Source organism: Microtus oregoni, unplaced genomic scaffold (genome assembly GCF_018167655.1).
Source record: "Microtus oregoni isolate MIOR12 unplaced genomic scaffold, Mior012 000025F_ref0000491, whole genome shotgun sequence".
Classification (NCBI taxonomy): Eukaryota; Metazoa; Chordata; class Mammalia; order Rodentia; family Cricetidae; genus Microtus; species Microtus oregoni.
Window position 1 is genome coordinate 24,432,114 of NW_024543084.1, and position 13,925 is coordinate 24,446,038.

At 51.4% G+C, this 13,925-nt stretch overlaps 1 protein-coding gene across 8 annotated transcripts in view; it reads right to left on the minus strand.

Moving 5' to 3' along the window:
* Nucleotides 1–718: 718 nt before the first annotated feature.
* Nucleotides 719–13,925, minus strand: part of Sugp2 (SURP and G-patch domain containing 2) — a 31,524-nt gene continuing 18,317 nt past the window's right edge. For 5 of the 8 annotated variants that reach the window (XM_041674335.1, XM_041674337.1, XM_041674333.1 and 2 more), the window contains 8 exons: nt 12,108–12,598; nt 10,375–10,486; nt 6,769–7,244; nt 5,353–5,414; nt 4,560–4,696; nt 3,778–3,898; nt 3,039–3,124; nt 719–2,904 (listed from right to left, as the gene is read on the minus strand). In XM_041674335.1, the coding sequence (XP_041530269.1) occupies nt 3,778–3,898; nt 4,560–4,696; nt 5,353–5,414; nt 6,769–7,244; nt 10,375–10,486; nt 12,108–12,598 (1,399 nt within the window). In that variant the 3' untranslated portion in view covers nt 719–2,904; nt 3,039–3,124. Of the gene's footprint in view, nt 2,905–3,038; nt 3,125–3,777; nt 3,899–4,558; nt 4,697–4,802; nt 4,918–5,352; nt 5,415–6,768; nt 7,245–10,374; nt 10,487–12,107; nt 12,599–13,925 lie in introns of those variants that run through there. The other 3 variants (XM_041674336.1, XM_041674334.1, XM_041674338.1) reach the window with 3 other exon arrangements.

The following is a 13,925-nucleotide window of genomic DNA, read 5'->3' on the forward strand; positions in this document are numbered from 1 at the left end:
CACTCAGGAGGCACAACAAGGATTTCTGTGAGTTCAAGGCCAGCTGGCCAGTGAGTTTCAGGACAATAAGGGCTACACAGAGAAACCATCTTGGGAAAAAAAAAAAAAAAAAAACTAGCATTGTTGGGAGTAAAATCTTCTGAGAAGTGCTACCCTATAGCACACTTAGGCTGTGTTCCAGAGGTGGCTGACAGTGGACCCTTGCACTTGAACTTGGGTGTGAGACCCAGGTTGTACTGGTTTTGAAGACAAGGAAAGCTGAGGTTTGGCACTGTGAAACCCTAAGAGAGCTATTGACCCAGTGTAGCCCAGGTACAAGAGAAGAGCACAGCAGCTGTGGAGCGAAAGTCAGCTGAAGCCTAGATGAGTTGTGTGCTGCAGAGGGCAGAGTCCAAGAAGAGACCCAAGTCCTTCGGAGGAGCCCAGACACAGGACAAGGTGTTGTTCACAGTTGGAGTTCAGTTTTGCTTTGATTTTGATTGTGCCCTGGTTCTTCCCACTTGAAGAAAATATTAATTTTTATTTTACCAGAGTCTGCTGTTGAGACAGGATTTCTCCATGTAGCCCTGGCTGTTCTGGAACTCACTCTCCAGAACAGGCTGGCCTCAAACTCAAAAGAGCCATCTGCCTCTGCCTGCGAGTACTGGGATTAATGGTGCGTACCACCACTGCTCAGTGTTTAATTTTTACTTTTTATTCCTTTTTACTGATTTTGTCCATTGGTATTTTGTTTGCATGTTATGTCTGTATGAGGGTGTCACACCCCTTAAACTGGAGCTATGAGCTGCCCATGTGAGTGCTCGAACTGACCCAGGTTCTTCTACATGAGCAGTCAATGCTCTTAATCTCTCAGGCCCTCAGAGACTTTGGATTTTATAAGGGCATGTAGAGTACAGTGGGCCTGGGGAGCAGCCGTTGTCTGGCCTGGGGGAGATTTCATAAAGTCCAGGAGTAGCTTCATTGGTCCTGGACTGTCATCAAGCCTGAGGTGCCTGTTATTAGGGTGGAAGCACTCACCACGAGGGCTGGAGACAACTAGGGACACTTGTTACTGAATCTCAGCTGACAGACTGCTGTCATGCCTGGGAGTGTCTGTATGAGGGCTGGACCTGGAGACAACTGTCATCAGCGCTACAGAGGCCCTTTACCTGTCAGGCCTAGGACTGCCCTGTCACCTTTCATGTCCCCTCCTCACAGGACTGACTTTTTTGTTCTGTGGCTCAGGATATCCTCCTGCTTGTCTCCCTAGTGCTGAAATTATAGGCATAAGCCACTATATCTAAGTCATCTCCTGTTCTTCCACACAGCATATGACATAACTCAGGCTGACCTCAGACGCCCAATGCCTCCCCGCTGGGGCCTCAGTGACTGCAGGGCGGGTCGGGCAGTGGGTCTGCTCCTCATTTATTCTGAGCACTTGACATGACAACACCATGACATCTTAGATCCTCACAAACACAACAACGTCCAAGTGTGACATCATCAGCGTTCTTTTGCATTTTACCAGGGACCAGAACCAACCTTCACCAAGTACTTCCAGGAACAGGAGCATGCCAGAGCCACGGCAAGCCAGGCCAGCACAGCTTTTGGAATCCATGGCCCTTGTGGAAGTGACCCTGGAACTAGAATGACAGGAGAAACACTGTGACAGGGATAAGGCCACACATATGTGCATCAGGTATCTTCCATAGCCCTGCCCACAAAGCAGCCTGACTGGAGAGCAAGGTGGCCTTAGGAGAGTGAGGACAGCATGGTGTATGTGAGGAGGGTCACGACAGCTCGCACAGACAGGTGTGAGGTACGTGCTCCCGCTCCCCACCACCTGCCCTGTCCCCAGAAGAGAACCCAAGAATGACATTTCTCAGGTTGGGAGGCGGTCCCTGACAGTCTCAGTTCCAGGATTACAGGAGACTTGCTTGGCACCAGGGCCATATACCCGCAATTCCTTAATCATCTTGAAGACCCAATGGATCAGCACAAAATGCAGATGCCTGGAGAGAAGTTGGAGAGACAAGCTGTGTGCTCCACTTGCAGAGCCCACCATGGGCCAGGGTCCTGCTCCAACCCACAGTCAACATGGAAGCTGCTAGAAAAGTGAAAGACCAGAGGACGAAGCTGCAGCCTGGGTCCCTGCCCTGTCTTCTCCCACCCTATAGACTGGTTCATGGTCAGACTGTGACCCAGCTGCAGTGAAGATCCTCATAGCTACAAAGACCTGTGAGTTGCCAAGACAAGAGAGCCAGGTGGGCCTGGGACTGCAGCAGCTATGAAGAAGGGGCACAGTGGGGCAACAGAAGCTGAGCATTATGACACAAGATCCTCCAGCTATGCTCATGGCTGACACCAGACCAGTGGTGGGAGGCTGGACCCCAGCGAGAGTATCAGCATAGATCAGGGGTGGCAGACATGGGCAGTGCTGGGCACAAGGAGGGCTCTGAGACAGTCATTCATTGCAGCTGAGCAGTGCCTCATCCTTCCAGAGGCCCAGAAAGAGTCTACGGAGACAGCACAGCAGTGTCACAGCACTGCCTTGTGGGAGCTGCACTAAGGCCAAAAGTGCACAGGCTGGGGTTTTCCTCAGGATATACTCCCCAGGAACAGAGACAAGCATGTCCTGGGCATGTAAGCTGTATTCATCTGGGGCTAAGATTTTAAGAAGTCTCCCAAGACAGGGTCCTGCTACACAGCCAGGCTAGACTTTAACTTGTCCTAATCCCCCTGCCTCAGCCTGCAGAGCTCTCAGAAGTCTGCAGGAGCTGAGACACCATTGCTCAAAAGCAAGAATCCACATGGCTCCCTCTCCATCAGAGCCCAGATAAGCTCTGGAGACAGAAGGCAGGGCTCTCTCTGGAAGGTGGGGCTGTGTGGAGAACCAGGCCCTGGGCACTAAGGCTGAGGAGCCACCTACAAAAGAAGAACAAGATGAAGGACAGAGTCAAAAGCTAGAAGGAAAGGGTGCCTGAGAGCAGTTGCTGCAGGTGCAGTGTCAAGGCCTGGTGGAACCTGACCCGGGGATGTGGAGCTGGCCGAGTACACACCGAGGCTTAGGCTGCAGGCGTCCAGGGCAGGGTACAGGAAGGGCAAGGCTGCTTCGAGGCTTATCTCTGTCGCCAGTGGCTCTGATCTAGTCAGGAAGAGAATGGCTGTTCAGAACTGAGTTTGGAGCATTGTGGGAGAGAAGGTCAAGAACCAAGAATGAGGGCTGGCGACAGGGCTCAGTGGATAAAGGTGCTTGACACCAAGCCTGAGGCCCTGAGTTCAATCCCAGGGTCCCACATGGTGGAAGGAGAACTGACTTACAAGTTGTCCTCTGCCCTCCACACAGGCACCTCAACACACCTGCTTCACATATACACACAGTAAATGTTTAAAAAGGGGGGTGGGGCAAGAGTGGGAAGGATGAGGCCTGTAGGCCTAAGGCCTTCACAAGAACACCACTGGAGGTCCACAGGAAGGAATATGTAGGCTGGGCAAGGTCATTAATCATCAAGTCTGTACTGGCTGCTTGACCCTGCAAGGGACTGTCAATTTTGAGAAACCTTGAGCAAGAACAGGCAGGGCCAAGGATGGCCTGCTCCCATGATAGCATGCTCAAAGCCCAGCGGAGGCACTGGAGGTGAGATGGGAAGCCTGGGACCAGCAGGCAGCCCCTTTGTGGAGGGAAGTTTCCTCCTGTGCATGCCTGGACAGAAAGAAGGGCACAGGCAGGAAAAGTCCTTTGTCTCACTCAGACTCTTTCTGATGGCATCAGGTGCTGGTTTGGGTCCTGGCACGCACCTATTTGCTGGCTCGCTTGTGTCTGTACATCTGCATCATGCGTTGGCGGAAGACGTCAAATGTGTCTTCTTTCTGTTCCGGCCCGTCAGCCCCCAGGCCCTCTCCTTCTGAGAGAGTCCCCCTGCAGAGAAGAAACAACAGTCAAGGGTGGGTGCACAGGGTCATGGGATACAGACACCTAGAAAGGAAACAATCACAGGGCCGGGGCATGGCTCAGTGACAAAGTGCTTGCCACGGATGGTAAGGCCCAGGACTCTCTCCCTAGCATAGCAAAAATCAAACAAGAAAAACGTAAGTCACAAGCCACAGTGAAAAAGAAAAAGACAAACTAAGGCTACTAGCTCATGCGAACATGGCCTGGAACTCACAATCCCTTTCCTGCCTCAGCATCCCAAGAGTTAGGGTCACAGATGAGTGCCAGGCCTGACTGGAGCCTTCCATGGGTTTGTTGCCTGACACAAGAAGATGCCTGATGCAGGGGTGTACTGGCACTAAGGAACATGCCCTCTGGATATACAAACAGAGTTGAGGATCTGTGTCCCCACCTTGGCAGCCTGTAATGGCTTCTATAAACACCTGTGCCATAACTACCAGAAATGCTGCTTAGATTCCAAGGCCATGAACATCAGGTCAAAAAGCTGTCCAGATCTATAGAGGAAGGAGTTGGCCATATCTGTGCACCCAAATGAGCAGCTAATTAAAAACAATGACCCAGCTGTATGTACATTGTGGCTTAGCCCCAACACAAGGCACCCAGGGTCCCCCCACCAGCCATGCCATACACGCTGACGGGCTCACGGATGCCCTTCCCAAGGGAGCCCAGGCCATGGCCTTCCTTCCAGCCCATCTTCTGCAGCATCTGGAAGCCCAGGTTCTTGTCTGTCAGCTTCTGCTGGGCAAACTCCAGGTCCTTGGGTTTCTGAAGAGAAAGAGGCAGGGGTGGGTGGACCAGTCTGCTCCAGCACGCACTGGATTCCCAAATGCTCTCCTAACCCCAGATGCCTGGGATGGTGAGCCCCACTCACCTCCAGCTTCCCTGTAACATCCCTGGGGGTGGGACTTCTTGAAGCCAGATCCCTTACCCCAGGGTCAGAACTGGCACCTGGCAGTGGTGTGGCATGCTGCTGCCCTGTGCTGAGCCTGTGAGGGAAACCCTGTGAGGAGGGCAAGGACCAGGCCAAAGGCTCAGCAGGAAAGATTGAGCAAGAGACCTGTGAGGATGAGTGGCCTCTCCAGTGAGTGGACCAATCACTACTTTCCTGTGTACTGCACAGTTTATATTGTAGGGCTGAACTGGGCGTCTCCAGCCCAGTCTCCTGGAGGCAGGGACACAGGCATGTCCATGCCTGGCTGCTGTCTTGGGGATGGGGCTTGCTGTGATGCCTGGGTCAGCCTGGAATTCCTGTACATAAGTAACCATCCTGCCTCAAGCTGCCTGAACACCTGGGACACAAGGGCATGCTCCACACCCAGCTCTGTAAAGTGTCTGAAGGTTCATCACAAGCGGCATCAAGTGTACCAATCCGATCGTGCTCCTGCAGGGGCTAGGGAGTGTCACTATGCAGTCACACACACCTTCTTTTTGGCTATGGGACGACCTCGAGGCCTGTCGTAGGCGATTCGAACTGGTTCATGGACTGGAAGACAAAAGGAGAGAGCTGTCCACAGTGAACATTGGCCCATGTCCTTAGAGACAGAAAGAAATGCTGTTTGGTGAAGACACAGCCCACATCAGTCAGTTGCTGGCTCCCTTCCCACCTCCAGCTCTCCAACATTCTATGTCTGCTGAGCTGGGCTGCATATGGCTGTGATTTAAGAGTGCTGGCCTGCACAGGATCTACTGCTTGGGCTATTTCACACGGCCACAGGAACTCTTTTGCAGCAAGCAAGTCACATCAGTACTGCATCCTTCTAGTTCCATCAAGAGGACACCAGAGGGGCAGTTTCAGGAATCCTAACTATCAGTTGAGAACTCAACTCAGGAGAGTACCAAATGCTCATCATGGAAGTCACTGAAGACAATGCAGAGCTGCTAACTAATGCCCAAGGCACTAAGGCATCTGAGGTAAGACAGACATACTTCCTGGCAAGAAGCATGGTTCAGCTCCCCCATGCACCAAGATACAGGACACAAGGGTCACAGTTGGGCTAATGGCCATCCACTAACAGTGCTAGGGACACATAAAGTGTATCCAAGGACAGTAAGGTCCAATGGCTGCAGTCCTCCCACCTTCACTACAGGTATGGGAACCTTTGGGGACTCAGAAGCTAGGTGTGTCTCAAGGTGGGAAGGGGTGGGATGAGCGTCTAGCAGAGTCCAGTGGTGACAGAGCCCAGCAGAAGAGAAGGGGCCCTTTGTAAGCTCTTCTTACTGGACATGTGGGTCTTGAGCTAACACCTGGGAGGGCAATACACAATGGTTAAAAATACTTTTTTTTTCTTTTTTTGATTTTTCGACAGGGTTTCTCTGTAGCTTTTGGAGCCTATCTTGGAACTAGCTCTTGTAGACAGGCTGGTCTTGAACTCACAGAGATCCGCCTGCCTCTGCCTCCTGAGTGCTGGGATTAAAGGCGTGCGCCACCACCGCCCGGCTTAAAAATACTTTCAAATCAAAGCATAGGTTCAGGGCCCTGCAGCCATGGCCTAGCTGGGCTCCCCTGCAAACATTACACACCAAGGAGAACTTGGTTGTGGTAGCATACCTGCAGTCTAACCTTGTGGGAGCTGGGTGGGAGGAGCTGGGTAGGAGGAGCTGGGTGGCCAGCACAGGCCACACATGTATGTTCTGTCTCAAAGTAAACCACCACAAAATCCAAAAAGACACTCAAATCCTAAGCCCTGAGAGCAAAAAAACCCCGTGCACTATGCCAGGCACTTAGGAACCATCTTTACACACAGGCCAGCAGGCAGGGTGACTGGCTGCCACTGGCACATCTGGAATGGTCCCTGGGAGTGCTACCTCCTCCCTCACAGGACTCTGGGGACACTCACCCTTTGACTCCTGGATGAGACACACCCTCTTAGGGGCAGGAATCATGCCGACTTTCAGTGACTTGCTGCTGATTCTCTTCCTGGGGAAGCAGCTGCCAGAGGAGGCCTGTGAGAGGCCAGGGGTGCTGGCCTGGTCTTCCCTAGACCCCTCTCCAGGAATGCTGTCAGTGGGGGAGCTGCCCTCAGAGCCTGGACACTTGGCAGTTCTTGCCTGTGGTCTGAGGGTACAGGCCTCCTCTCTGCCCTCATCCTCCTCGTCATCTTCTTCCTCCTCAGGCAGCACCTCAGGGCCCTCCAGTGTAGCCTCCTGCTGGGAACGCCCCTCTTCCGGTTCACCCTCACCCTCCTTTCGAGTTGTGGGGCTCTGCACTGAGTTCCCCACCTCACCAGTAGACTGGAAGGAAATGGATGGGCACAGTTCCAGCACCTTCTCCCGGTAGAACTTGAAGGCTGAGCTGCTCTGGTCGTGCAGGAACCTGAGGATAAAACGCATTGCTGCAGAGCACAGAGGCAGCAGCAGGACATGATCTCTGCATGGCCATGCTTTGGCTTCACAGCCCGCCTAATGGGAGACAGAGCGTTGAGAACTAGGACTAGGTGAATCTAATAATCTTCCCTGAAGTTCATCAAGACAGGATGCTCATGCAACATTCATGAGCCTCCACCCCCATTCCATCCCAAGAACCTCAAAAAAAAAAAAAAAATTGCGAGGCAGCTCAGCCAGTAAAAACACTTGCTACACAAGTGCCTGAGAATTGAATTTGGTTCCCAGGGCAAATAGTCTGCTCAGACTGTTTCCTCTGACCTACTTAACTGTGCGCATGCACATGCGTGGTCACACACACTCTTAAAAAGAAGATAAATCTTAAAAATCAAAAAGCCAAGGTGGAAAGGCAATTGGGGAAGGACATCCCAGCGTCAACCTCTGGCTTGTTTGTCCATACAGAAAAATATACCAACCCCCCTGGACATACACACATAACACCACACAGGCACACACTCTAACAAGTACAAAGTGATTGGCAGTGACAGTGAATGTGGATTTGAGAGCTGGCAGGCAGAAGCAGTGGGAAGGCACAGGGCGACTGTCAGCTTGGCTTGGGGGGCACAGCTGAATGGCTGTGGGGCAGCAGGTGGAAAAAGCCTGCTGCAGAGCGTGTGCACCACCAGCCACAGGGGACTCAGATGGAACAGAAGGAGAAGGAAGGCTGCTGGTAGCACATCATAGGCTCTTCTGCTCCCTGGCCTCCAGAAGCCTGCTGTGCCTCTTGGCCTTGCCACTAACTGGGAGAAGTGAAGCCAGATTGATCACAAACTGGTACCTCAGAAGCCATGACCCCAAATCAACCACCCTCCTGTATGTTATTTGTGCAGTTTTCTGACACGGGGGAGGGGCAGGACCTAGCACAGGTCCCAAGGGAGGTTCCCCTCATGAACACAGACACATGGTTATTGGACAGCCTTGTTAAAAGAGTATCATGACTGACACTGTGGGCTGGTGAGGGACTCAAAGTCAATCAGGGGGACACACACACAGGTGGGAAAAGGAGAGAGGCCTTGTTAGGAATTTTTCCTAAAGCGAGCTTTCTGCCGACATAAAAATCCCAATCATGCCAAATCACAACTAGCCAAATTAAAAAAATATCCAGGTTTAATGGGATTGCTGACTACCAGGAGGAAGGAACAGAGACAACCTGATTCTCCTTTAGGAGCTATCTTAAATACCCTGTGGGAGGGGTCCTGATCTCCCCCACCCCCAGGAGGGTTCAGGACCTGGCATGCTGGGATTTGGAGTCCAGACAAATACAACTCTCAGGCCTGGGGGCTGGGGGCTACGCTCCCAACTTAAGAGGCCTGGAGACATTTTTTGCAGTGCTGGGCAAGAGCAGCATTTGGCACTGGGCTATGCAAAGGGGGCAATGACAGATGCACACACAAGATGGCTTCGGTTGCTGAGAAGCGTAAGTGGGAAAATCAGACTTTTTTATTTTAGAAAAAAATGGATTAAAAATTCCAACTGGGCCAGGCGTAGTGGCGCACACCTTTAATCCCAGCACTCAGGAAGAGGCAAGTGGATGAGTTTGAGGCCAACTTGGTCTACAAAGCTACACAGAGAAACCCCATCTCAAAAAACCCAAAACCAAACCAAACCAAACAAAACCAAACTTTCAGCTGGGCATAATGCTGTACACATTTAATCCCAGCACTCAGGATGCAGAGGCAGGTGGACCTCTGTGATTCTGAGGTCAGCTAGTCTAACAGTGAGTTTCAGCCAGCCAAGGCTGTACAGTAAAGACCCTGTCTCAAAAGCAAAACTCAAACTTCTCCCCTTACCATTTCCCCACAAATTCAAATATGGGATCTAGCAACATGGCACTCCCTGCCTCCAAGCCTTGACAACCTGAATTTGGTCCCTGGACACACATGGTCAAAGAAGAGAACAACTCCTGCAAGCTGTCCTCTGACCTCTACACTTCAACCGTGGCAGCACTCATCGCCACAGAGTAAATAAACAACGTAAAAACAAACAGATCCCACTGGGGTCTGGGTATGGGGCTCAGTGGATAGGAATGTTTGCTGTGCAGGAGCCAGAGTGCCAGAACAGCGAACGTTCTTTTCAAACTGTCATCTACACTGAATTAGAAAAAAAAAACCCAAGTAAAGGACTGATACAAAGCATCGGTCAGCACAGGCCAGCAGCATGGCACCCTAGGTCTCCAGGGAGGAGTCAGTCTAAGCAAAAGAGTCAAGGGTCAGGGTTGAGGAGTGCAGGACACAGCATGTACACACCAGGCCCAGGCAGCCAGAGTAGCATGCTTTCTTTGCACAGGACTTGTAAGTTCTTTAAGATATATAAGCCAGCCTGTCTACCTTCTGTCCATCCTTCTGTTCTGTACTTTTTGAAGCAGGACCTCAAGTTCCCTATGGATCAAGAATGACCTTGAACTTTCCGCCTCCATCTTCCAAGAGCTAGTAAGACTACTTCATGTAGCTTACCCGGTGTTGAGAACATACACCAGGGCTCTGTGCATGCCAAGCAAGAAGTCTACCAACTGAGCTCCAGCTCTGGCCCAAACCTGCATGTTTCCAACTACACCCCAGTGCAGCACCATGAACAGATTCAGGCCTCCTGCACCCAGCAAACATTCAACTGCATTTTCAGTCAGACCATGACATAGCTCTCCAACAAGCAGGAGGAAAGCCAAGTGCCAGGCTTGGTCCTGGGAACACATGGGTACACTGAAGGTTGGGAGATCTCACAGGGTCTCTGGAAGAGCCCAGGAGAACCCCCATCATAGAGGCCTTCCACCACTAGGTTAGCGTTCCCTCAGCAGCTGGGGCTCTTCAGGGCTGGTTTCTGGAGTTTTCTCTGACGACCTGTGGTGAGGCACATGCACAAATGCTGCTGGTGTACCCAGTCTTTGTGTGAGGACTGAGGGACAAGAGGGCAACGGGTCTCCTGGTGATCTAGGTGAAGGCTGACCCACAGGATGCCAGTGCTGGGCCAGGCTCAGCTGAAGGCGTAAGTCCATCCTGTCGGCTCAGTGTGTGGCTGGGGGCGTGGGGGGGGGGGGAGGGCAGATTGTGTGGGTACAAGGCACATACCACAGGTCAGGGTTGTCGGTGCTGTTCTCTATGCTGAACTGCTCAATCTCAGGGCCCACCTGAGCCACAAATCTGGCCAACTTCTCAGCAGTCTCCATGGTCTTTGGATCCACTATAAAACAAAGCAGTGGTTGTGGCTCTTAGATTGAGTCAAGCCACCTCCCCTTGATCCTTCCCTGTACCACATGACTCTGGGGTCCTCTCCTTGTTCCAATTAGTCAACAGGCAGACTGTGGCAGAAGTACCAGCAGTCCCATGGACACTTGGGCTGGCTGTCATCCTCATTACATCAGCCAACAGGCTGCCAAACTGTTGTTCAAACTCTCAAAGCTCAGGTCAGCAGATGCCGTGCCAGAAGCTCAGGACACTGCTGGAGTAGCCAGGAGCAGAGAAACATGGCTTGGGCACTGTGCCGCCTGCACGTGTTCCACTGAAAGCTATTTAGCACTGGGCAGAGGACAGGTAAGCTGCTGGTGACCACATGGGCCATCATTAACCTCAAACTTGGGCAGGGGCAGAGTGACACAGAAGGCATCCAAGGAAACACCATGGGGGGCTTGGGCTGCATGGGCCCTGCACCTGTAGATTTGACCAGACCAGGTTGAAAATACCTGCAATGGTCTCGGGGTACAGCTTGGGGGTGTTTGCCTAGTAGGCCTGTGGCCCTGCACTCAATGGCCAGCATTGCTGAACACAAACCAATGAAGCCACTTAGCAACTGCCTCTATCCGTTCCTCACATTCTTTTTTTAAAAGATTTATTTATTTATTATGTATACAGTGTTCTATCTGCATGTATGCCACCAGACCAGAAGAGCCACCATGTGGTTGCTGGGAATTGAACTCAGGACCTTTGGAAGAGCAGGAAGTGCTCTTAACCTCTGAGCCATCTCTCCAGTCCCCGCTCCTCACATTCTTAATCCCTCCTAAATAATATAGAATTATTTCTGCAGATTATTATTGTTATCATTATCATGATTATTATAAGAGACAAGGTCTCACATAGGTGCGGCTGACCTTGAAGCCCAGGTCATACCTGCTGGGATGACAGGTGTACCCCACAACAGCCAGTTTCATGTAGTGTGAGTGTTGGGCTAGTTGTTGTAAGCAGCCTAGACAAGATGAAAATATAGTAGAAACCAGGCAGAGGGACAAGGATGCAGCAGGTCAGTGGCTGTAAGTTCCAGTCCAGTCCCAATCAGGGCTAGAGAGTGAGACCCTATCTCAAACAAAGTAAGCTCTTGCAGGTCATTGTGGCACTTGAAAGCACTTGAAACATCTTAGCACTTGAAAGCAGAGGTAGGGAGAGCTCTTTGAGTTTGAGGCCAGTGTGGTCTACATAGTGAGGTCCAGACCTATATGGAGAGATCCTGTCTCAAAACGCTCACAAACATATCCAAAAAATAAGCAAAACATCAAGAGCGTGTGTGCTGGTTCTCTGAAAACTGTCCTTTTCCACAAAACTTTTGCCTGAGTGAACTCTGGCACATGTGAGGGTAATTGTGGTGCGAGAGACCCAGCAAGTACTTGGACAGCACTTTGTCACCTGGATCAAGGAGTTGGGGCTCAGGAGTAACATCAAGGACAGCATGGCCAAGTGCCCATACTGTTCCAGTTCTTTTGGCTACTCCAGCCTGCCACCTGGCCTTGATTCCTGAGCACCTGGCACCCCCACCCACCATCCCAAGGAACCCAGATGAGCATGGTGACAGGAGGGGTAAGGTGAGCACCTACCATCAGCAGAGGGGCAGGGAGAAGAGGACGGCAGGGCTCCCGAGTCATCCCCTGCTGTTGGCCGAGGAGACGGGCCCAAGGCTCCAGGGCAGGAGGGCTGAGGATGGGGTTTGGCAGGCTCTGGAAGGCAGTCCTGGGCAGCATCACTTGAGTCCCGTGGTGGTGGCTTTACCTGTAAGGAGCCTCCTGCAGTCTGGCGGCCACGGTGCCTCTGCTGAGTGCCTGAGGACAGGGATGTGTGCTGGGCAGTGGCAGCTTTCTTGGCCTTCAGGCCTCGAGGACCCTGAGAGCGAAGCAGCCGCCTGCGCTGCCACGGGAGGAGTCTACGCTTGAGACTTCGCACAGCTTGTGCATACAGCATAGCACGCACTGCGCACTGTGCTGGTGTTGGCCTCCGTTCCATGATGGGCCAGCTGTGGTTCAGTCGTTGTGACTCTGCCAACTTCAATTTGTAGTACTTATATTCCAGGCTGTTCTCATCAGACAGAAACCTGCCAAACAGACACAAGCAGGGTACCGTGAGAGCAGTACTGTGCTCAGCAAGGCATAGTTGCCCTCCCAAGTGTGGCGCCTGCAGCCCTCTGTTGTTCAGGTGCCTCAAGAAAGTCAAAAGCTTTGATCCACCTGGTTTATTCTTAATCCTATCACTGGGGAGGCTGAAGAAGGAAGACTGCAGAGAATTTAAGGCCAGTCTGGACTACAAAAGAAGCCATTATCTTTTTATTTGTTTGTAGCCCAGGCTGGCCTCAAAGTCACTTAGATCCACCATCCTCTGCCTCCAGAGTACTGGGATTAAAGGTGTGTAAGTGAGAATTGGTTGGTTCTTTCTTGACTTTGGTCAGCTCAGAGCAGGAGCTGCAAGGCAGGCAGAGGAGCACCCTTCACATGGCTAGGTGGTCAAGTGCTTCCAGAGTTTTCTGTGTGCCAGTGAGGCAGGTGTGGCAAGACTGAGGAGAGTCTGATGCCCTAGGGACAGCTGAACACACCAGGCTGCGGTGGTCACCTTACTGCCTCCCTCACGTACAGGGTGTCAAATCTCTGCTGGATGTGAAACAACAGAAGGAACGGGAGCCTGTGTCCTCCAGTTTGATCTGGCATTTGTAGTGGAACTCTAGTAAAATCATGGTATCTAGGGTAAACATTAGAATGAAACAGTTTATTTCTAGAAGTACCTAGATCTTGAAGAAAACATTATAAAAGATGGTGGTTGTTTTCTGTTATCTATAAAGTTTTTCTGAAGAAGTTTTATAGCCTTTGCATGACTTTGGTCACAAGACTATCCTGGCACACCTGGAGAACCTTGCAAACAGCGCACAGTAAGGACTGAAGCTGCAGGGGTATGATGCTTTCCTTCAGAAAAGGTATGAGGAACTTCTGCCCATAAAACCACCTTTGTGTAACCATCATAAGTGTGCTTCTGCACAGTGTTTGAGGTTCAGCTCTTCAAAACTGTCCCTCCCTGATGCCACAGAGCCTTAACTACTTTCTGGAGTGACCCTTTTTCTTTGATTGTCCCATACAGCACGGAACACCTGACAGGCATTCAACAGTTCATAAAACAAAAACAAAGCACAATAATAAACACACACACAAACAACTATCACGGGTTCCTCGACACAGAGAAGGTATGCTGTTTGGGGGTCAACTAAGCCTGGCTGTAACATAGAAAGAGAAGGAACTCCCGTCACTTTTGTCCCTTATCAATGTAGTCCAACAGCTATGGACACAGTCACACTGTCTCTGGTGTTTCCAGTAAGCTGAAGACTATGTAAAGCACCCAGGAGGGTGGATGAGGTGGCACACCTGGGATGGCTTGAG